Genomic DNA, 23,702 nt, shown 5'->3' with positions numbered 1-23,702 from the left:
AGCGATAACTCTGCATCCTAACGCAGCCAACCTGCCCACTTCTCTCTTCTGGACTCCCTAACCCCAGGCCACCTGACAGCTCTCACCTCCTGTCCCAAACCCAGACTGGGCAGGGGGCTCTTTAATACCTTCCTGCTCAGAGGAAACAGATGGTATAAATCCAATGGGGCAGCCATTTCTAAGCAAGGGACTGCAAAGCTGTGTGTCCCCTCCCTGTAAATAAAATTATATATGTCCCAACCAGCTTGCAAGACTCATACAAGCAGTCCCTCTTGCCCAGGAAACAGGTTTGTTTCCATGAAATATTTCTATTAGAAAACAAAAAGGAATCGCCTCTCGGTGTTCTCAGATAGGGAGAAGGTGGGCGTTGCGTATCTCACTGAACCTCCCCCTTCACTGAGAACCATGAAACTCACAGCGACCATCGTTACCCCAGGAGGGGCAACAAAATGAGGGGAAACCTCAGTAGGCAAAACCATGGCGATGACAGCTGGATCCTATTTAACTTGGTACATGAGAGGGATGGGCAGGGGTTAAAGACATATTACAAAGGGCAGTGGGAGCCCTTTTTGCTCTCTTTCTCTTAGTGGCCTGAAATTCCCATATCAAACTGAATTAAAACATCTAGGTACAATGTATAAAATAGATAAACAACAAGGACCTACTGTAGAGCATAGGGAACTATATTCAGTATCTGTTAATAACCTATAATGGAACATAATCTGAAAAAGAATATATATATATATATATATATATATATATATATATATATATCTACGTATAAGTGAATCACTTCGCTGTACACCTGAAACACTGTAAACCAACCGTACTCCAATTAAAAAGGAAACCATCTACGTACAATGTATGTGTGTGTGCCTGGGGCCAGACCCTCATTTGGGCCAAATATCCCAATCACTCCAACACTCTCCTTCCCCTCCCTTGTTCCCTTCCACAGCACCGAGTGGCCTTAAATGAAAAACTAAGAATACTTTAATTTTTTAATCACAAAAAAATCCTTGCCAGAGTGGCCTTTTAAAAACCTAAATCTGGTGCCATTCCCCTGCACAGTGCACAGCTCCCTCCTCTGCCCTCCGAATCAAGTCCACGGTCCTTACGTCTTGGATTTTGACGGCTCTCTTGGCTTTGGCCTCACCATGGCACATTTCTGCCCTCACTGTGTTCAATTTCTTTCTGTTCCTCAAAGCCTTTGTCTCTCTCTTCCGGGCCCTGGCACACACCACTGCTTCCTCTACCTTGGTCACCCTTCCCAACTGTCCACTGGCCAAATCCTCCCCCTCCTCTGGTCTCTGCTTTGGTGCCTTCTTAGCCCCCTAGGCTGCATTAGCTGCTCCTCCTCTGGGTGCCTGACCCCCCAACCCGCGTAATCCCGTAATAGTTGCCCGGTCAGACCCTGCGCTCCCCACCGCCACATTCACCACTTCATCCTCAGGACCATCTAAAAGGCAGCACACAGAGCTCAGGGGATGCTGGCTGAATGAAGGGGTCCAGTGAGAGGCGGGCCCCTCAACACCTCAGTGCCCACCCTCTGCCCAGTCATGGAGGCCATGGGCCGTATCTCATCCATTCCTACATCTCCAGGGCCTGGCACAGGGATTGGCACACAGCAGATGCTCAAGAAATGTTTGCTGCACTAAGGGGAGTGGATACGCAGGAGAGAGGAGAAAACTCAGCTTTCTGGATAGATCTTCAGACCTCTACTCTGTCAACTGTTCACACACCCACACACCTGCATACCACACCGTCCTCCTCCATGGAGACCCACCCACGTCATGAGTGCCACTGGGAGGTGTCCTGTCCCTTTTAATTAAAACTCAGACAGGTGGCCTCCTCCCTACTCATTCCTCTCTCTCCAGATCATTTCTAAAGACTGAGAATCAGCAGGACAGCTGAGAAGGAGTTGTGGATGTGGAGAAATCGCTGGGTTTGCACCTCTGCCTTCCAACCCTCCTCCCACATTACACAGTCTTCCTGTAGGTGACCAGGCCCAGGGGTAGTAGGACCAGGGGCCTGGAGGTCTCGCAACCAGGAGGCTGGGGGCTGGGGCCAGGGCTGTCCCTGGCTTACTGTTTTTATTTCCTCAAGTCTCCTTTTCTTTTCCACTCCTTCACCAAAGGCCCAGTTTTAGGAGATCCCCTTCCTCCTCAGATGGGGAAGGCAAAGTGCCTGGCGCAGGGCCATCACCCGCAGTCATGGAAGCAGGAAGGTCTCTGAAGGTCCTGGGAGCCACATCAAAAGAGAAGCTCCCGGGCCTAGTCCCTGGGGTGGGACTGAGGGTAGAGAGAAGCTGCTAGCAAAGTCCCCTTTCTCCTTCAGGCTGAGCTTCCTCCGAAGACGAAGGTGAGGGTTGACTGCGTTGGAGGAGCTTGTCACCTAGCAGGAAGCAAACCTGGTATGTACTTGCCTAACTCCACTTCTGGGCAGACTGTGATGAAAAACATCTCAGATGCACAAACCAAGCAGAGTGGCGAAACAGGGCTGGGAGAGAGGCAAACATTCCAGGAAGGCCTCCTGGAGGGGAATGCAACTTCCACATTTTAGAAAGATTTGGAAAACAAACAGCACTCAAACCACTGGAATTGTGTGTATGTGTCTGTGTGTGTATTTTAGATGAAGGGGTGTGTGTTTCTTTCTTTGTGGAGGAAGGGAAACCCCCTGGCCAGCAATGAGGCTGTGGGATCATCTCTGAGTATCTTTTATCCACGCAGCACTGGGAGGAAGAATGGACTACACCACAGGGGCCTGGGTGGCTGCTGCAAAGGCTGTTTCCATCACCTCTCCCCAGCCCAGGTCCTCTACTGTCCCTGCCAAGCAACAGGGATAGTAGCAATCCATACAGAGGGGTGGGTGGGGGAGCCCTGAGCCAGTCTCCAAGGACGCAGTTCATTAGGACGCATCCTCTGTTGCCATGGAGATTCCCGGCCCACAGAGCCTGGCTAATAGTTCCTAAATTCACTCAGGCCTCGAGCACAATTAGACAAGATGAATTTTCGAGTTGGAGCATAATGAGACCCGGACGTCCGGAAAGCATGTGGCAGCCTCCCAGGGGACGGCAGAGCCACGGAGAGCACACTGCTGCCACAAGGTCACCAGGCCACCGCCTCTCTTGGGCGGGAGGTCTGGGAGGCACTGGGGAGCACTTCCCCTCCTTTAGAATTCTTCAGCAGCACAGCCTCTGTCTGAGCAGTGCTGGGGGATGGGAGAAAGGAAAAATAAGCGCTCCATATCTGTCCCAGGCCCTTCTAGGGAGAGGGTTGGGAGGCTTTATTCTGCATCCTCTGATAAATTTGCCAACAAATGCATCTCACATGGCTGAAGCTATGCTCCACGCACAGAATAGATCCTCCTATCCACGCAAAAACACAAATATGTCATTCAAAAATCTCTACTTGAACATACACAGGGTCAGACACCAGAAATATGCCATGCGGTTTGCAGCATCGCACACTCCTTCCCACTCAGGGCATGGGGCTTGCCCTCTGGCAGGGGAAACAGGGCATATTCAACTAGAACCATCTCAACATGGCAGTGACATGAGAAGGATGGAGTTAGGAGTGAGGAGAGATCAGAGAAGGCTCCCTGGAGGAGGTGGCATTTTGGCTGGGCCTTGAAAGCAGGGATCAAGAGACCTTTTGAGCACAGAGGGAGCAGAAAAGCACAAGTTGAGTTTGGGGGCAGCCAGCAGACCAGTGTGGCTGGAGGGCAGGGTCTGGGCAGGGGCCAAGGAGGTAAATGGTGGCTCTAGAGGGAAGGCATTGAATGCTCAGCTAAGTGGCCCGGGCAGGGGGAAGCCAAAGAATATTGCCACCCAGGTGGGCAATGGAGTCCAGGCTGTTAAGACCCCAACCCCACGCACCCCTAATCCAGGGCAGTCCCAAGCCCAGTTTGGGCCTGAACCCAGGACAGGTTCCCAGTGCGGCAGCCCCAGCTCCCATCCCCACCAGCTTCCCTCGATCAGTGTCACCCTTCCAGGCTTCCAGGAGCTCCGGTCAGAATCAAAACTCTCCTCTGACAGGCTCCTGCACAAAGCCCCCAGTGTTCTAAACACAGACCAGCCCCTTGGTGCCCCGTAGAGAGAGGGTCAGGGAGAGGGGAGAGTCAAGGTTTGCTGTAGGATTAAAAGTAAGGAGGAAGGAGTTGGGCAGAGAAGACAACAGCAAAGAGGGGCAACTTGGGCCTGGCGGGCTCTGGGGAGGGACACTTACCAGGGACTTGCCTCTCTAGGGCACTGAGCTCCTCCTGGCTTCTTGAAGGTCCAGGCTTTTTTAGAAGGCAGGCCTACTCTCTTGAGAAAACTGGATTACCATCTTTGGATCAATTTTTTCTCCCAGGAGTTTGCTATTAGCAAAAATCACTGACCCCGCATGATAGAGAAGCAGAGATGGCAAAACTTCCTGTTTGTTCTCTCTCACTTTCTCCTCCTCCCATCCCCACCCCCAATCTCTCTCTGGCCAGGAACCCAGCTCCGTTCCCCGGAAACCAGGATACCCCAATTCCAGCCGGCTGCTGCCCCTCTTCTCCTGGGGTTGCCTACAGAGCCTGAGGCACTGAGCTTCAGCCTCTGTGGGATCTGATTTTCTAAATCCAAAAATGCTCTCAGAGCCAAGTCTGTGGAACAAGGGAGATGGTCTGGTTTGAGGGGGGGCTGGATCTGGGACACAGAACTGCTGACCAGAGAAGACTCTTCCTGGGTTTCCCAGGAGCCCCTGGACCCCCACTGACTTCTACCTCTCAGGCACCTCCACAGGCTCATCAACCTCCAAAACATCACCCCGAGTCCTGTTTCCTCTCCAGCCCTCACTGTTTCTTTCGGCCAGCTCAGGCCTCGTGCTTGGACCATCACAATGGCCCCCAACGGGTCTGCTGCCCTTGAGCCCACCAAGTGCAATGGGTCTAACTGTGCGGTCCCCCAGGAGAGGAACGGGGACAGAGCGAGAGCCCAGACGGAATGTTGGCCGGTGCCCACTCTCTGCCCTGGTTCACCTCAGTAACTCTGGCGAAGCCTCCGTGTTCCATAGCAACGGAAGGGCTTTTTGTTTGGTTGTTTTTTTTTTTGTTTTTTTTTTAATGGGAGGGAAACAATTTAGGGAGAAGCCATTGGTTAAATGAAATGCTTTTGAGGCACTAATGAGCCAGGCAGTTAAGGGCATGGGCCTTGGGGTGCATCAAGGATGGGACAGAATCTTGGCTCCATCTCAGTTTACCAGTTGTGTGACCGTGAGCATGTTACTTAACTCCTTTGAGCCTCAGTATCCTCATCCACAAAATGGACATAACAGTAGCACCTTCCCTCCCCCATCCCTGTGGCTCGCAGGCTGTCGAAAGGATGATAATAAGATGCATGTAAAACAACACAGTCCCTGGAACACGGTCAGCACTAAGTAAACATTTATCATTAGTATTTTGTCACTGGTGAGTTCCAGTCCTACAGCGCCGCCCTCCTTGCCGCTCAAACCCAGGCCAGCCCAGAACAGATGTGCTCAGCAGCCAGCAAAGCGGCAACACCATTTCCCTCCGTCGTTCCTCCTTGACCCAGGAAGGCTGGGCCTCTTAATTGCTCTTTGGTTTTACTCAATTTGAAACGAGCAGGACACCAGTTCCCCACAGGAAAAAATAAATATGCTTCTGCTCACAATACTAATGAGGCTGGAGACGAGGGAGGCTGGCGGGGGAGGGCAGCCCCTGAGGACTTCTGCCAGCCCTGCAGAAGGGTGCGGCCCAGTGTTGAGCATCCTCAAGAGGGCAGGAGGGATGGGAGGCTCTGGCTGCACTCCGCAGGCCCCAGATCAGGGCCAGGCTGGCTCAGGTAACCCACAGAATGGGGTGTGGGAAGCCCACTGCGGGGATGTCCACGGATTCATGATCCAGCTCTTCTCCGGGGAGCTCCGGGACCACCCTGGCTGTCATCTTCCTCTCCTCCTATTCAGTCACCAAGGCCTGGAGAGTCCTCTTCCTGGGCCCACTGTCTCGGCCCTGGTTCAGACACTCACCAGCTCCCAGCCTCCAGCCTTTCCCTCTCCTGCCCGTCCTCCCCTGAGGGGTCACTCTCATTTAGTCAGTTGACAAACATGAGCGAGCAGGAAGCCCGTGCTAGCCTGGGGGAGGCAGGAGGACTCCGAGGGACCCAGGCCCAGATTGCCCCTCCTTTCTGACCTCTCCCCTCGCGCTTCCCCAGACAAAAGCCTCACAGCCGTGCCCTGAGTGGGAGGCAGCCCCCTCCTCGGAGCCTGGGAGCTCTTTGCTCTCTCAGCCAGAAAGATCTTCCCAGATTCCACGTGCCTCCTCCCTCCCCTCGTTCCACCCTGGGCCCTGACATCCCCTTTTCAGAGCTGCTCTGTCTAAAGCAGCCCCTCCCATCGCTCTGCCCTCTGACCCCACTGCATTTTTCTTCAGAGCATTTACCACCACCTGACACCTAGTGCTTATGTATTTGTGTTCTGTCCTGTCTCCCCACCCTCCAGGGCCAGTCCCCTGAGGGCAGGGACTTTTTCTGTTTTGTTCACCTGTGTGGATGTGTCCCATCATCTAGAACGGTGGCTGGCACAGTACGTGCTTAATGATGTTTATTGTCGTGGAATCTAATGACTGGATCACATCCATTTCCCATGTACAACTCATGCATAACTCACCCTGGCCTCCACCTTTACCTCCCCTCTGGCTACTCCCCAAGTGCACTCCCCACCTTCCCAGCTCCTGACCCTCTATGCTCAGACCTCCCTGGACAACCTGGAAGCTACAGAACATTCCAGGAGTGACCCTGCCCTTGTCTTTACTCATCTGTGCCTTCCCTCCTCCACCCTTTCCCAAATCCTACTCACCCTTCAAAGTCAGACTCAAACACCACCTCCCCTCAGAAGCCTTGTCCCGTCTCCCAGGGCTCTGTGGCCTTCAGGACCTGAGTTCAGCACTACTTCAAACACTCCATCAGTATCTGTGTCTGCCTCCCAGGCAGAATTCAACTTCCTTAAAGGTCAGGGAGATTGGTCTCTTCTGTGTGTCCCCCGAGGCTGCACAGTCCCTAGCATGGAGCAGGTGCTTAGTGGATGGTAGTTTATATTAAGATTCAGATTGTTCTAATGCTAAGACCTGTTATTAACTGTTACCTCTTACAAGGTCCACCACAGGAGATGGAACAGCAAGCCAGCCCTGGAGCTGAGAACAGAAGCCCAGCCCCAGGGGCCAAACTGAGGGCAGGGATCCAGGTTCCCTGAGTGTGGACAGCAGATGATCTGAGGCGGGCCATGAGGCTTGGGCATGGAGCCACAGACTTCCACATCTGAACACAAGGCTGATCCCACTGTCAGGGAGAAGTGCTGCCTGCAACTCCCAGGGGATGGAAACCGACACCCCCATCCCCTTCCCGGGAGGAAGTCCGGCCAGCATTCTCAGGGACATGGGACAGCAGGGCTCAGCTGAAGGAGGAAGGAGGGAAGGGGCCACAGGGTGGGCCTGGGTCCCAGAGCACCCCCTCTGGCCTGACCCCACACGCCACAGCTGAGGCCGCTAGCGGCACTAGCCACTCAATCCTTCTCCTGGTCAGTTCTCTGGCCTTGAACACTGCATGGCTGGGACTTATGCATGGTACAATGCTCCCTACACCCCTTCCTACCCCTTCACTGCTTCAGAGCAAACCCACTGCACAGCTCATCTGACTCTCCAAACACTATCAAGGGGCAAACAGAACTGGACTGATACCCCAGAGAGGTTAAGCAACTTGCCCAAGGTCACAGAGCATGTTAGAAACAAAGCCCAGAATAGAAACTAGGCTGAGATTTCAATTGTCATTTGGAGTCACCAGGAAAGCATGTGCTGAAAGGCTTTCCTGGGGCTGGAGGCAGGAGGTTGAGAGGGCTTTGTCGCCTCCAGAAATCCTACTCCCCTTTATTCTGCAAGTACCCAGGCTCTGTCTGGCTTCAAACCCAAAGAAATCTCTGCTCACTGGCTCTCAGACTCAGGAAGCAGCCCATTCCCTGTGGCTTCTTTCCTGGAAGATGCATTCAATAAACAGAGCTCCTTTCTCATCTTCCTGCCTAAATATTTCAAGAGACTAAGAAACAAACAGATCTGTGTTTGATCTGCTGGCCACTCAGAAAGGAGGACTCCTCTATCCCAGGCAGGACCCCCGCCCCCTCCCCAGGCACTGCAGTGTCCACCAGGCCGTGGGAAATACAAGACGGCAGGGAGAGCCACTTTCCTACGGTGGCTCCTCACCTGGGCTGGGGAACCTGGTGGGAGCCGGAGAGCAGAGCCCAGTTTTACCAGAAGTGCCCCTCCCCTCACCACTTGCCATTCCTAGAAATGGAGAACATGGTCTGCCAAGAGTCTGTTGTTCTTGGGGACGCTTCAGTCGCTGCTGCCCAAGAGCACACGGCAGGGGACAGGGGGTTCCGCACAGACAGGCACCGCCTACGGGGAAGGGGGCACAGAGCCTCCCAGAACAGGTGGACCACAGTCTGGCTGGAGACCTTGGCAACTTATCGGGCCAGTTCCCCCAAGCCTCCTCAAACAATCCTCTTATTTATCCATTCAAACGCTCATGGAGCACATTCTTCTTGGACCCGGAACACTCAGCGGCTCCCCACTGCAGACAGGACTCTGACTTCTCAGACTGTCACCTCCTGTGCTTCCCAACCTTGCCCCACCCCAGCCTCCCAACCACATCTCTCCCTGCCCAAGTCAGACTCCACACTCCAGTCAGCCTTTCCCCCAGGAGCCTTTCCCTCTCCTAAATGCTGTTCTATCTTTGCCTCTCTTTCTTTACTCTTGCCCTTCTCAGGATGGTGCATGCGCCACCCCCTCCATGAAGCCTTCCTTGACCATCCCACCCCACAGTGATCCTGCCTCTCCCCTGAGCTCCTTCGTGGTTCACTGCCACCACTGCCTCCCTGGGGACTGCTCCTGTGACACTCTCATGTGTGAGAGCTTATCGTTCCAACTCAGTTACAAGCGTCTAGAGAGCCAGGCTCTAGCTCTTCTTTCAGCCGAGTGGCTGAGGATGAGGGCTGCATCTGGACAGGGCTGCTCCAGAAGGAAACTCAGCTCTGAAGAAATTTTGATGCCCAGGCCCTACCTCCCAGAGATTCTGATTCTGTTGTTCCAGGGTGGGTGGGTGCAGGAAGGACCAACTACATAATCTGCAGGGCCGCTTGATCAAAAATTATGAAGAATTTCAAGACAGTGTCAGCAGAATACTAAACCAAGCATCATCGCACAGGTCACACACCTGTGACACTGACCCTGAGCCCAAGCGTATAAACCTCCCCAGGTGGTCTGCAGCCAGCATTAGAATCACCGCTAATGGCAACGAGGAGCCACTGAAGATTCTGCACCTCTGAGCTCCCAAGACAGTGCATGCATCTGCGTCTCCTTCACCTCTGCAAGCCTGGGCTGCCTGGGGCACAAGCAAATATTTGTAGAATGAATGAATACATGAATGGATGGAGAGATATGGAGCTGGAACCAGAAAGCTGAGAAGAATCTTTTTTCCATGAAAAATATATTCAATTATTAATGTTTATTATTAATAAATAGAATAATTATTCCTTTATATAAAACCAAACATTTATGTTTTCATATTCCTATATTAAAATAGATCCAACATGCCTATAGAGCACAAGTCTTAAGTGTTCAGCTTGCAAAATTTTTACACATGTACACATTCACCTAACCACCATCATTCCAGAAGGTTCTCTCGTGCGCTATCCCAGTGAATACTACACCCCCAACCCCCAACCAGGTCACCACTGAAAACTGGAAAGAATTTTCATCAAAGAAGGACTCTGGCTGAAGGGGGCAGAATCAGCACAGGGGAGGGTGTATTAAAGAGATGTGGAAGAGGCTGACTCATAAAATTCCCTTCTTGTGTGTGGAGGGCTGATGTTTACACCAAATGGGAGGGGGTAGGCACAAAGGTTCAGACAGGCTGAGCGACTTGCTCAAAGGCACAGGGCAAGCCAGGGGCAGAGCTGGGACTCGAACTCTGGTCTCAACCTCCAAGTTTCATAAACCCTCAGCAGTCTGGAGTGAACGTGTGTGAGCGCGCTGGAGGACAGCTCAGAAGGAGACTGGCTGTAGGGTCTGGGAGAGCTGGGGGAGGGTAGCTGGGCAGCAATAGGGCATAAGCACATCCGTAAGCTCACTCCTGCACCCAGCCTTGAACCAGGTGATACTATACTAAGCTAGTTGGGAAAATTGAGTCCCAACCAGAGGGGATCAACCCAAGATCACACAGCCACATGGTGTCAGAGCTGGAGTCTAAGCAGGGGGCTCCAAAATCCCATTCCAGGAGTCTTCTCACCAGGCCATAAGCAAGTCTTCCTAGAAGGAGACGTAGGGCCTCTCTGCCCCCTCCCCACACCCTGTCTTCTCAAGCCCAGATTCAACCTTTCTGGCAGCCAGAGGCAGATGAGAAAGGCCAGAACCATGCAGTGGTCCCAGCCAGGGGTATCTCCTTGGGGGAGAGAGGGGCACGTGCTGTGCTCACCCAGGCACGGGAAGATGCCAGCAGGAAATCTGGGCCGGGGGCCCGGAACCCGCACTCCTACCTCATGATACATGGGCTTTGTCAATGTCCACTCGCCGCTCCGCCTCCAGGGCAACATGGGTTGGGGTGGACCATCTAAAGTGCAAGTCAGGGCTTCCCTGGTGGCGCAGTGGTTAAGAATCCACCTGCCAACGCAGGGGACACGGGTTCGAGCCCTGGTCCGGGAAGATCCCACATGCCGCGGAGCAACTAAGCCCTCGCACCACAATTACTGAGCCTGTGCTCTAGAGCCCGTGTGCCACAACTACTGAGCCCGTGTGCCACAACTACTGAAGCTCATGTACCTAGAGCCCGTGCTCCTCAATAAGAGAAGCCACCGCACCGCGACAGAGTACCCCTGCTCGCCACAACTAGAGAAAGCCCGCATGCAGCAACGAAGACCCGACGCAGCCAAAAATAAATAAACTTATTAAAAAATAAAGTGCAAGTCGGACCACATCACTCTTCTGCTTAAAACCCCTTGGGGGCTCCTGGCACCACCAGGGGCAAAGTTCACGCTCATTGGTTGGGCAGCCCTGGCTCCCCAGCTCCTGCCTGCCTCCCAGGCTGTTCGTCACTTGCCGTCCTACCCTTTCCACCCAGCAACATACAACTCGCCTCTCTCCTGGAATAAGCCAGAACTGCATCCCCCTCCATGCCTTTGTTTATGCCAGCCCTCTACCTGGAATGCCTTCCCCTCCTTTCATCCACCTCTGCCTACTCATCCTTGACAGCTGAGATGAGATCTCTTCCTCCAGAAAGCGTCCTTGGCCCCCCACCCTGTCCCCATGGCTTCAGAGTTCTGTGCTCACATCTCCACTCCCCCGCTCACCGGCCTCCCTTCCCCACATCCCTGCGGCCGTTGTGTCCTTCTGAGCCACCATCTCCTCCACAAGACTGCGCTCCCCCGAGGAGGGGACAGCCTGGGTTCATCCCTGCATGCTCAATGCCACGTGCTTTGGGCCTGGCACACAAGTGCTCAACAAATGTTTTCTGAAGGAATCTAAGGCCTCATTTGATTTTCGTGAGGGTGAAGGGTGGGGAGGGTGGTCGGTGGTCAGGGAGCAGGGCGGCCAGGGTGCAGAGATGTGCAGAACAAGGCTGGTCATCCTCTCCACTTCCGCTCCCTGGGCAAAACTGGCTGGTGGCAAACAGCTCTCCCCTCCTGTCTCACCTTCCCCCTCAGGAGCCTCTCCTGAGTCTCATTGCTTAGGGTCTTGCTATCAGCAAGCTAAGGCATCATCCCTCCCAGGGGAATTTATATTTTAATAACATCTAGAAGGCCCAAAGGAACTGAATTCTATAGTGGCTTCTGGGCATGGTGACTGGGAGGGCATTCTTTAAAAAAACAACCACACTGCAAGATCAGCCGTCCACTGCCAGGCCAGCGCGCCACTAAGTTTCTGCATGTCCGTGGGGCTATGTAATCAGACGTACCAAGCTCAGGTCCCAGCTCATCCTTCCCCACTGTGTGCGCCAGGGTGAGTGCTGCCCTCTCGGAGGCTCAGTCTCCCCACCTGTAAGGTGGGAATGACAGCAGAGTGCGGGGGACCGTGCGATAATGGATGTGCACTGGCCAGTGCGGGGGGCAGGCTCAGCAGAGCAGTGTGATTCCTGCTGCTTTTCTAAAGCAAAGGCCCACAGAGCTTGCAGCTCCCACGGCCAGCCCCAGCACTCTGGTCCTCCCAGGGCCTGCAGAGGCCCGGCTTTGTTTGTGGCTCCTGAGCCCCCCTCTCCTTCCCTCCGCCCACTCTCCCTTCCTCCCTCCCTCCATCCCTCCAAGCCAGAGTTCCAGGGAAAACTTTGTCTGGAGACTTCTCAAGCCAGTGATAAGGCCTGGCCAGAGGAAAGCTCTTAGCAACCTGGACTCCCAACCCAGAGGCCCTTCTAATGGTTTCAGAGAAACAAAGGAAGGAAAGATTGCCTGCAGCTCTGCGTGCCAGGTGGGCCAGCTTCCAGGAGGGAGAGTGAGGTTCACGGGCCGCTGTGGAGGCCAAGGTGGCGGCCTGGCATGTAGGACACATGGGCCACCAGATCTGGGTAATCACAGCCCCACGGCCGAGCAGAAAGAGCCTCAGAAGTCATTCCTTCTGCCTTTGCCATGGCCTAACCAGGCCCTGAGGCAGGTTGCTCCTGGCTGGTCACTTGGGGAGCCAGTCCTCTTCATTTGGGTGCCCACTGCCAGCTAGACTGAGTTCTGAAAGTCTACTTTCTGGAACTTTCTCCCACCCCCACTTCTGAATCAGTCCTTGGCTTGATTTCTAGTAGAAGCCTAGAAAAACCCACTAAACTGAAGTTCATCCAACCCAAACCTGCCACTAGGCAGAAGGGAGCCCCAGTTCCTGCTCAGCCACTGGTGCCCCTTTGGGTAAACCTTCTGGGGCCTCAGTTTTCTCCTCTGCAAAATGAGGGAGCCCATTACATCTCTTTAGAGTCCCTTCCAGTTCTAGCAGTCCGTAGATCTTATAGGAGTAAGGACTTAGCCCAAGCAGCAACATCCAGGGAATAGTCTAGGCTTGTTTCAAATTCTGCCCCATCTCGCACCTTTACACCAGGTACCCCATGGTCTATATCACACCTTTTCTACCGTGCACAACACTGTGAAAGGTACTAAAAAGAATCAGATGGGGCTTCCCTGGTGGCACAGTGGTTGAGAGTCCGCCTGCCGATGCAGGGGACACGGGTTCGTGCCCCGGTCCGGGAAGATCCCATATGCCGCGGAGCGGCTGGGCCCGTGAACCATGGCCGCTGAGCCTGCGTGTCCGGAGCCTGTGCTCCGCAACGGGAGAGGCCACAGCAGTGAGAGGCCCGCGTACCGAAAAAAAAAAAAAAAAAAAAGTGTTTTTAAAAAAAAAAAAAAAAAAAAAAAAAAAAAGAATCAGATGTAATCCCTGGCCTCAGGAAGCTCATAACTAAGGAGTCAAGGTTCATGCTCATAAAGCAATCAGCAAACAACATAACACCTTGGGCTTTTATTTGTATCTGGTGTAGTGGAGACTGGGTGCTACAGGTGTTCTTGGGACAGAGAAATTAACACGGATGCAGACCCTGAAAAGGCCAGTTTAACAGGACAGCTGAGGCCCTGAAATAGCCTCAGTGCATAACAACTTGAGTTTGTCCTCAGATATAATAATGATTAAGGCAGGAGGGTAGACCCCTGGGCTTTAGAGGACAGATGTGTGATAATAAAAAGTTATCAGATGGCTCCTCAGGTACACAGAAATCCCCTTTCCCAGAATTCCAAATTTCTCGGAATCCCAAATTTCCCCATGCATTCCTGCAAACTGATCTTTCACCTGGAGGTTGGCAGGGCAGGCAGAAACAGCATTATCTTTAGGAAGTTAAAAAAAAAACCTCAAGAATTAAATCGTTTTGTCCCCATCCACCAACACCTTTCTTTTCATCAGCTGTTCCATGTCTTAGAAATTCCGCCAGATCCCAGATCATAAAGCTGTTAGTTCTGAAATCACACTTAAGGTGTTTAAACGGTTTGCTGTAAATGCTTCAAGCTACTAGAGCATATTCCTTTCCATAAACCTAAAGGAAAAGCAAGTCTGAGCCCCAAAGGCATAAGGACACGTCTGGAGCAAAGGTCAAGGTCACTTGCCACTGGGGACAGGATGGGATCTCTCTGCCCAGAGACCCAGGCAAGACTGTGCTCTGGGACCCATCCTCCCCAGCCTTCCACAGGGAGCTGGGGCTTGCAGAGAACCAGGATGATACAGATCAAGGTTCGGATGCTTTATTTGGCTCACTTTTCAAATGAAATCAGGATGCCCAATTTTTACTGCCAGATTATTTATCCCAAGCGTATTAAAACAGCCAAAATAGAATAGGAAGAGAAAAAAACAACTTTTTATCTGCACCCAACTAGCCTGACGTAGTAAAAACAGATAGAGGCTGTTTGGAAGAGATGAACTCCTCTTTTTCATACCAACAGAGTATGAATCAATTCTGAAGTCACGACTACAGCACAGGAAAAGTGGGTTAGCTATTGGATGGAACTGCCAAATTCCGAAGGCCATCAAACGCTGGTGATGGGAGGGGGTGGGAGGGAGCGCGAATTAGACATGACAATAACCATCCCCTTCCATGACATCTACGACCGCCTTACTTACACATTACAGCACCCTAGTAAGGTTGAGTCCTAATTCCATTTTCAAAGATGAGAAAACAGAGGCTCAGAGATGTTGAGGGACAAACCCAAGGTCACAAGGTAAGAAAAAGAGGCAAGAGCAAGGCTTGGATCTTCTGCCTCCAGGCCCCCTGCTCTGGTCCCCTGTTTTGGGGTCATTCCAGCCTGATGGAATGGCAAGCCAGAAGGCCCGGGAGGTAGGCTCAGGCCCTCCCCAGCTTTGTGACCCTAGTAAGTTACCTCACTGCCCTCTCTGGGCCTGTTTCTGCTACTATGGAAATGGGAACAATAATAGCACAGACCTCAGAGGTGATCAGGAAGATTAAATGAGTAAATACATATGAAACACTTTTTATGTGCCTGGCATAAACTAAGCACCCTCGAAGGGTTAGCTACGTTTGTTGTTGTGTTTATTTCACTGTCACCTCCTTGAAAGCAGGGACTTAACACCTGGTGAAAGGCTCCAAACAGCCTACTAAGAAATTAGTATTTATTACGATTAGGAGTCATTCTCATATTCCTAGGAAGTGTGGAGTTCACGAAGGCAGAGGGCTGGACCAGACGACCTCAGACGGCTCTAGAGTTAAACCCTGAGCATGGGGGCTTCTTCCCAGGGATTAGCGTGAGCACCACGCAGAATGAGCCTCCCCACATTCCCATCTGCGGGCAGCCAGAGCCTCCCACAGTGTCACCATCTGTCTCACTCAGGGGCCAGTTAAGTTTAAGCCTGTGAAAAATGTCACCTTCTCTGAGCTCGGGCAGGGCAGAAACCAAAATGCAGACACCCAACAGACTTCCAACATTAAAAATTCTGCATCTGTCCCTATGGTTTTACTGTAAAGACCAAGGCCCAATCCAGATAATCAGAAAGGTTTAAAAAACAAAATCAGTCATAATTGGGCCCAGTAAAAATGGAAGGTGGAAATTTTCCTGCCAGAGCAAAGTTTCCTTTTGGGAAAAAAAAAAAAAAAATGACCCCTCCCCAGAGCTGCCTGCGAGCCAGGAGGACCCCTGCCCTCCCTTACGCAGCCAGGGGAGGCCCTGGGAGGGCAGCAGAAGGCTGGGCAATGGCATGTGGCACTTCCACACCCCTCAGGTCAGTTTAAGAAGTGGCCCAGTGACAAGCCATCTTCAAGCTGCAGGAGGGAGGAAGGAAAGAGTGCCAGAGTCAGGAGGCCCAGGTCTGGACCCACCTCTGTTCTGCCTCACTGGGCGAGCTTTTGCAGCTTACCTGGCCTCTCTGTGCGTGGTTCCTCATCTGTAAAGTGGAAATGACAGCAGTAATCTACGCCATGAAGTCTCTCTGATGATTAAATGAGCCAATACCTGGGCTTAGCCCTCACCAATGCCTGGCATGCAGGAGGCGATCCCAGAGAGTTGTTTTTGACTCCAGACGTCTTATTCTGCCCTGTTCCCTCTGCCTGTTATCCTCTCCTCAGCTCCCCCCATTTCACCTGCTACCTCCTACTCATCCTTCATGATTCAGCTAACAGTCACTTCTGAGCCCCCTGATTAGGTCAGGCCCCCTGCTATTATTCCCAGAGTTCCCTGTACTGCTCATTTCATAACCCCCAGGACACTCACTGTCAGCATTTGTTTAATTTTCTGTCTTCCCGATGTTAATAGCTAACACTAACTGCCAGGCATGTGGTAAGTGCGTCACACAGATCAGCTCATTTAATCTTTAGAATAATCCTTTTAAGTACTACTATTATCAATCCCAATTAAAGGATGGGGAAACAGATGTTCAGAGAGGTTAGGCAACCTGCCCAAGAACACACTGCAAGTAAATGATACAGTGCCATCTGTCTGACTCGAAAGCTGGCATTCTTAGGCACCCCCTGGGAATCAAGGGCCATCTCAAGAGAAGGCTGCTTCTGGTAAGGGCTGCAGGCCTGGACCACAGACCTGCGTTCCCTATACAAAGCCAGCTTCGTGGAAATGAAGAAGGCCCTGCCTCTGCCCCACCTTGTTCTGCTGCTGTGCTGGCCGCCCTACCTATAAGCAGCCTTATCTAATGCCGGATACCACGTGCAGGATGTCTTCCTTACCCAGCACCATTCCCGAGTCATTCACATTGTTCCCAGCTCCAGCAAAAGCCACAGGAAAGTCTAAGCATGATACACCCACGAGTGTCACCCTCAAGGCGAGCACACCTCCATGGCAGGGACACAGACACACAGGCAGGAGCCCTACGCTTTGGGGGTAGGGGCTGCAGAATATGACAGAGCCCCAGCAGGAGAGGCCTGGAAGTCAGAGGAATGTGTGCTCTGGAGTCAGACAGCCCAGGTATAGATCCCTGCTCCCCCACCCGCTAAACCTGCAACCTTGAGCAATTCACCTACTCTCACTGAGCCTCAGTTTCCTCCTCTGGAAAATGGGATCATCCAATAATAGAATCACTCTCATGGTGAACAGAGTAAATGCAATCATGCCCGTCCAATGCCTGCTTAAAAACTGTTATTCTCATCTTCACAGGATGTGGACCATTATGTGATCAGATTGAGAAGGTTCTGGCTCAAAGTCAGAAGATCTGGGTGTGCACCCCGGCTCTGACCCACATTAGCTCTGTGAATAGGGTGTGGTCATCTCTCTACTCAGAGACTCTGTTTATTCATCTGTAAATAGGGGGAACCCTCCCCACCATGGGACGGGCGTAGGGATTCACTGCAGTAACCCATGTTTGTGTTCGGTAAACAGGACAGTCGTGAGCAAACCTGGGCGCCTCCCATCGCTGTGTTAATTAATGGGAAGGAGGGTGCCAGCCAGAAACCAATTACCAAGTCCCTCCAGGGGCCTCTGCGGGGGGGGGGGGAGCAGGGGGGAGGGAGAGAGGAAGAGTGAGTGGCAGTTCCACCCCCAATCCCCCCCCCCTCACCTCCCACCCTACTTGTGCCTCCTTCGCAGCTGGTCCCACACTCCAGGCCCACAAAGGAGAGGCTCATTCTAAACAGCCTCTTTTCATGTGGAAGCCACCGGATTTGCATCTGTCCTTCCCTGGCAGGGCCTGCTCCCAGCCAGCTGCTCCGAGCTTCCCAGGCTGCAGGCGGCTCGGGGCTGGGGCCTGAACCTGCGGGGTACAGGGGCAGGGAAAGGAAGGGAACAGAACGAGCTGATCAGAAGAGGGAAGGAGAGGGGGCTGGGCACAGAGGGAATTTGTACATTCTCTCATCTGCTGGACACCAGACAAATTCTGTGGCCAGCGTATCCAAATCAGAATCTGGGCTGCCCCGGTGCCAGGAGCCGGCGGCAGCTGAGGCCATGTCTGCTCCAGGCTGGCCAACCCGGGAGAGAAGTGGAAAAACTCACTCCATGGCTGAGCTGCCAGGGTCTGATGCTGCCAGGCCATTGGTCCAGCCAGTGTCCGTACACTCAAACTGGCCGAGCCCATGTCTGTGCTGACTCCACAGGCCTGGCTGGCTGTGGGGTGATTCTGGGGCCCTGGGAAGCCTCACAACCCTTCCCAGATGCCTCTAGGCGCTGCCATAGATGCCAAGGTGGCAACACCCCCCAGCCAAGAGAACACAGGGCCTCCGGGCACACTGAGGAAGGGAGTAACTCACCAGAGCTTTTCTGGAGAGTGAGGGAGAGACAGCAAGGAAGGAAAGGGCCTGTATTTACTAAGCACTTATAGCATGCAGCCAAGACCGGCCTCTCCCAGCTTGTGTCCACTGGCCCTTGACACTCCTAACCCAGGACGCTGAGATACCTCCTTCCACATCCATCTCCCCAAAGGTCCCGGACAGCAGGGGCTGTGGCTATGCATTCTGTGACCCTAATGCGTAACACAGGGCCTGGCCCAGAGCAGGAGCTCAGAGGGTGCTGGATGAACGAATGAGTGAATGTTAGCTAGATACCTTCTGCATGAGGATGCTAGCGATCTGGAAAAAGCACTGCGGGGAAGGAGGAGGTATAGTGAGTGCATGGAGTGTACAGAAGGCAGAATCCCCACACTACCCCTACGTGTCTGGGAGCTGGGTCTGTGCTGGTACCTCTCAGCCTTTTAACTGAGGTTCTCTCATCTCTTCTCGCAGTAAGAGCCAGACAGGAAAAAGGTACTGGGAAGTGGGATATCTGGTGGTCCAGGCACCCTAGGTAGACTGGATCTGGGTCCATGAGTTGAAGCAGAAGGGCTTGTAACCCCTCTTCCCTATCCTGACCCTCGGCTCCCTCACAGCTGGACCCAAAAAAGGGAGAGGCTGCCCAGCAGAGGGAAACCCAGACACTAGCAGTCCAGGCTGGGGCGATGCAGGGGGGCAAAAACACCTGCTCCTGCTCGGGCTGCCTGAAGTCCCCCCTCACCGGGCAGCCAGGCGGAAAGAGCACTGATCAGGAGTCAGGAGGACCCAGGTTCCAGCCCCTCCAGCCTCAAACTTGCTTGAGTGGCTTTAGGCAAATCACAGTTCTGCTCCCTGAGCCTAAGTTCCCTCATTTGTCAGGGGAGAGAATTGGATGATTTAACTGCTTGAACATTCTGTTCTCCTATAAGCTGCTCCACAGGGGCCCTAGAGACATGTGATCTTTGCCAAACAATTAACTGTTATTAGCTACCTGGGCAGGACAACACCGTCCTATCACATTCAGCAGGAGCCAGGGGCTCTCACCAGCGAGCTGACCTCTACTGGAACAGGGGCAGGAGAGGAAGGCTGACCTGCAGAAAGAAGGGCCAGGGCGCGGCTGACAATACTGCTTGTGGACCTGGAATCGACTGCTTAGAGGGGGATGCTGGCATCTGGTGTCCTCTCTTTGCCCACATTCCTTCTCCTAAGTCCTTCCTAGGTGCAGCAGGCATTCCTGCTGCCCAGGGTACTTTGTTCTTGGACCCCTGGCCCCCTGAGCTAGCCTGGGGAACTTGGAAAGCACTGAGCTCAGTAGCGCCTAACTTAACAAGGCACACCTGGGAACAAGGCTACCCAGTCACTAGAAGCCACCACCTTGCTTACCTAGAAGCTGCATCTCTGGTCACATCACAGACAAAAGCCAAGAAATCACTCCAAAGGACCCCTGAGCAGCGAAAAGGATGTGGTAAGGCCTACGTTACAGCTCACAGGCTTTTCTTATAGCCTACTGACTAGTACTCTACACACATTTCTAATATATTTTGTTCTGTTTTTCCAGGTGAGGGCAATTTAGAAACATATTTATACACAGAGAAGCACTGCTAAGTGCTAAGTCAGGTATATGACTGAAATGGAATAGAGACAGAAAAATTATAAAAATCAGGCACAAGGATTCAAAGAATAAAATCATCTGGAATAAAATCATCTTGTTACTGGGAGGGCCACCTTCACTCCCTCACACTTGACTTGCCCTATGGAAGGACACTGGACCAAAACTGGGAGAAGGCTGGGCCTTGACCTTCTGTGGATATCTGTAGGCTGGGAAGCTGCATCTGGTCCTTCCCTCTCCTCTCTAGTTTTTCTTCCTTTCTTCTCCTCCTCATTACATAAAGAAACTAAGGCAGCTTACTAAAATACACAGAATAAAATATAGTTTAAAACATCATAACCAGGAAAAATGCCATCAGGCTAGAAGGTCACAATTCAAAATCTGCATGGCTCTGACTCTCTAGTGTTAGGGCAGGAGCCCCTCCAGAAAACCCCCAGGTTTTATATGCAGCCTCACCAGCTGTACTCCACAATGAAGGGGGCTAGGGGTATGTATGAAAGGGAGGGTGGCAAACGGAAAACAGAGCCCCTCTGCCCCAAGGAAGTGCGACTGAGGATCTAGCAACTGACCATCTGGTTTCCTCTTCTCCACTTCCCAGGCTCTCTGAGCTAACAAGATTGTCTCCTACAATACAATCCACACCTAACCCTGGCCCTGAGGATCTGCCCTGTGGGGGGTGTGACACAAAGGCTCAAAGCAAGGGTCCAAGGGGCAGGAAGTTGGGGCTTGCCCAAAAGGGGTGATTCTGCCTAGAGGCAGCAAGAGCCAGGGCCTCACCCTCTAATCCATTCCCTCCCCAGCCTACCACCCCACTAAGCAGTGATCCCACCTCCCAGACTCCCGTTAGGGTTCTTCTTGTAACCAGACCAACTCCAGAGAAAAAAGAGCTTCCTGGTCTCCACCAGAGCTGACTTCCTTGCCAGAGTTGAAGCTGTCCCAAAGCCCCACAGAAGGTGGGACCAATTCCTGCATTTCACAGATGGGAAAACAGAGGCCTAGAGATGGAAGTGACTGGTCCAAGGTCACACAGCCTGTTAGTGGCTGATTTAGGACTAGAGGCCAGGCCTTCAGACTCCCAGAGCACTATGGTTTCTTCTCAAACTCAGAGAGGAGCCTCTACCAGCAGGCTTTTAGGCCTGCCCCCAGGCCCCTCCCCTGCAGCCCTCTTGCTCCTCCAGCCCTCTCCACTAGTCTGTGAAGGGCTGGCAAAGGAAGAGAAGACAGGGTTAAGGTGGGGGTTTTATTTAATCCTCTGAGAAGGCTTAAACTGATGCCACATTGGTTAGAACAGGAAGAGAGAGACAGAGGGATTTGGTGGGGGATGGGGTGGAACGGGGTGCATTAGTGAATAATCACTGGATACCAAGAGGCCAGGCCTGCCAATGGGTTTAACAGACAGGTACTCACCTTCATGGACTCCCCCCCGCCCAGGGCCCAGGCCTCTAAGCAGTGCCCCTCTACCACTGGAATCACCCAGTCTCCAAGGTGCAGGGCGATGGAAAGATCACAGGCCATAGATCAGGATAGGCCTGAGGGCAAACCCCAGCTCTGCCACTTACTCACCGTGTGACCTCAGGCAAGTTACTTTACCTCTCTGAGCCTCAGCTTCTTCCTCTGTTAAAGGGGCCTGAACACACCTTCCCTGCAGGCCTCCTGGGAAGGAAGGCTGCCTGAGCTCACATACATAAAGAGACACAGGGGAGGCATCTAGTCAAATCTCTATTATTATTACAAATTATTATTATTACAAATCTCACATCCTTTCTCTCTCATCCAGGCCCATCCATTACTCTTCTACTCCAACCTGCTTACGTCTTTGACATTAATAACCTTAATGACAATAATCCTTCCCAGACAAACAGCATTTGTATCATTTCAAATCACCCTGTGGGTCTCAGCAGCCCTGCCAGTAGTAGCCAGAGCTAAGGTAGCCCCTCAGCCCCCAAGTTCATCTTCCCACAATGTTTCCAAGTCCTGATCTCGGAATTGAGCCCAAAGACCCTGAATGAACACACTGTCTTATGGCAGATCTCAAGGGGGCATGGGTAGCCCCTGGCTTATCAGATGGAGCCAGAATCACCTCTCCCATCACTTCCATGGTTGACCCACCATCTGGCCCACTGCTCCGACCACAAACAAGCTGCCCTTCCCACTTTGGCCTCCACCTCTCCAATTCCGAGAGCCAGCGGGGCAGCTGGTGGAGTCTGGCCTTGGGTACATGGCTCGACAAACCCAAGGCCAAGCCCAGGCTGTGATCTCCTTACCCTGACAAGAGCTGTCTGAAAAGTGTGGGTTCACACCCTTGATTTTATTGGTTCTTCAACTGCCCGTCACCACCCCCAGGGTCCATATTATCATCCTAATCCTCACATTCCACAGGAGAAAACTGAGGGCCAAAGCAGAAGGGCCCAGCCAAGGTCACCCAGGGGATTTGGGATAGTGCTGGAGAGTGAACTCAGGTCTCCTAAACCCTGGACACTTTCCACTATCCAGGTCTGCTTCCCACTTAACTCTTTCTTCCCCACAGCAGGGAAGCTCCCAAAGTCTCTCCAGTAAACCTGGGCACCTATGACAAGGTCCAAAAACTCTCCTCCAACATGGGAGCTGCCACTGTGCGCTGCTCCCTTCCTCGCCACAGTCCCTCCCCATATCTTCAAGCCGGCCTCGGCAGAACCTTTCCCATGCCGGGTAGCAACTCCCAGGACTGGGGAGCACCTTCTCCACAGGCTGCCTTTGGAGTGGGGCCAGAGTTCCTGGGATTAGCGGCAGAAGCCGGCAGGTGGGGTGGGCTTTCACCTCGGCGGGCCTCCTCAGGGCGGCAAGCCCATTCCCACACCCACTGCCCAGCTCCAGTCCCTGCCAGCGACGCTCCCCGCGGCCCGCACCAACGGGACCCCACGGAGCTGCCCCACACTGCTCTCCAGGGGTTAAAAATGCAGCATCCTAAACAAGGGTTAAAAATGCAGTCCTGGGGTTGAGCCGGTGCGAGGGATCCTGTCCAAACCACGGCGTCTGCCAAAGCGGCATCCTCCCCCTTCCCTCCGCGGTCCTCGGGGGGCCGGAGCGACTCGGGCGACTGGGGGAGCAAGAGAAGCGCACGCAGCACCTTCCCGACACCAGTTCCCCCTCCCCACGCCCACACCCCCGCGCCCCCCGCAGCCCAGGCCTGGGGCTGCAAGCGCCTGCGGGTCCCGGGCGCGGCGGGCGAGGGGCGCTTACCTTTGTGACAGTCATGCAGAAACTCCGGGGCGGTGCGGGGGCGCGGGCGCGGCGTGCGGGGGCGGCGGCCGGGGTCGGCGGCGGGCCCCGGGAGGCGGCGGGAAGGGGTCCGGCGCGGCTCGAGCGCTACCCGCGCCCCGCGGGAGGCTCAGCCGAGCCTGGGGGCAGCACTTCGGGCGGGCAGCGCGCAGGGACCGCTCGTCGGCGCTCGCCCGCCGCTCGTCGCTGATGTCAGCCCCGAATGTGCATTTATAATAGATGAGCCTCCTTCGCCGCAGGAAGGCGAGGCAGGAAGAAAGGGAGCGAGGGAGAGGGCCCGGGCTGGGGGGCGGGGGGAGGAAGAGGGGCCGGGAACTCGCTACAAAGGAGGAGGCGGAAGGAGGAGGAGGAGGAAGCGCACGCCCGCCCGCCGCCGTGCCCCTCGCCTCGGGGCTCGGTCGCCGACCGCCGGGCACCGCTGCTGGCGAAGCCGGGGGCCGGCGCCCAGGCCCGCGGCCTTAACCCCTTCAGGCCCACGGCCGCCACGCGGCTGGGCAAGGCTGGGTCCTGGCACCTGCTGGGTGGGGGGGGTGGGCAGCGACCCGGGCTCTCGGTGCCCTGTTGGCCCCGGGACGCTGGTGAAGTCACACCCTAGACGGC

At 53.7% G+C, this 23,702-nt stretch overlaps 1 protein-coding gene across 1 annotated transcript in view; it reads right to left on the bottom strand.

The window, feature by feature from the left end:
• CORO2B (coronin 2B) overlaps positions 1-23,475 on the bottom strand; it is a 140,548-nt gene extending 117,073 nt beyond the window's left edge. The window contains exon 1 of the mRNA XM_081227778.1: positions 23,064-23,475. Within this exon, the coding sequence (XP_081083904.1) occupies positions 23,064-23,078 (15 nt within the window). The 5' untranslated portion in view covers positions 23,079-23,475. The remainder of the gene's footprint in view (positions 1-23,063) is intronic.
• Positions 23,476-23,702: the final 227 nt, after the last annotated feature.

The sequence above is a fragment of the Mesoplodon bidens genome, assembly GCF_964165515.1.
Source record: "Mesoplodon bidens genome assembly, chromosome: 3".
Taxonomy (NCBI): domain Eukaryota; kingdom Metazoa; phylum Chordata; class Mammalia; order Artiodactyla; family Ziphiidae; genus Mesoplodon; species Mesoplodon bidens.
This window is presented reverse-complemented; position numbering and strand designations above follow the sequence as displayed.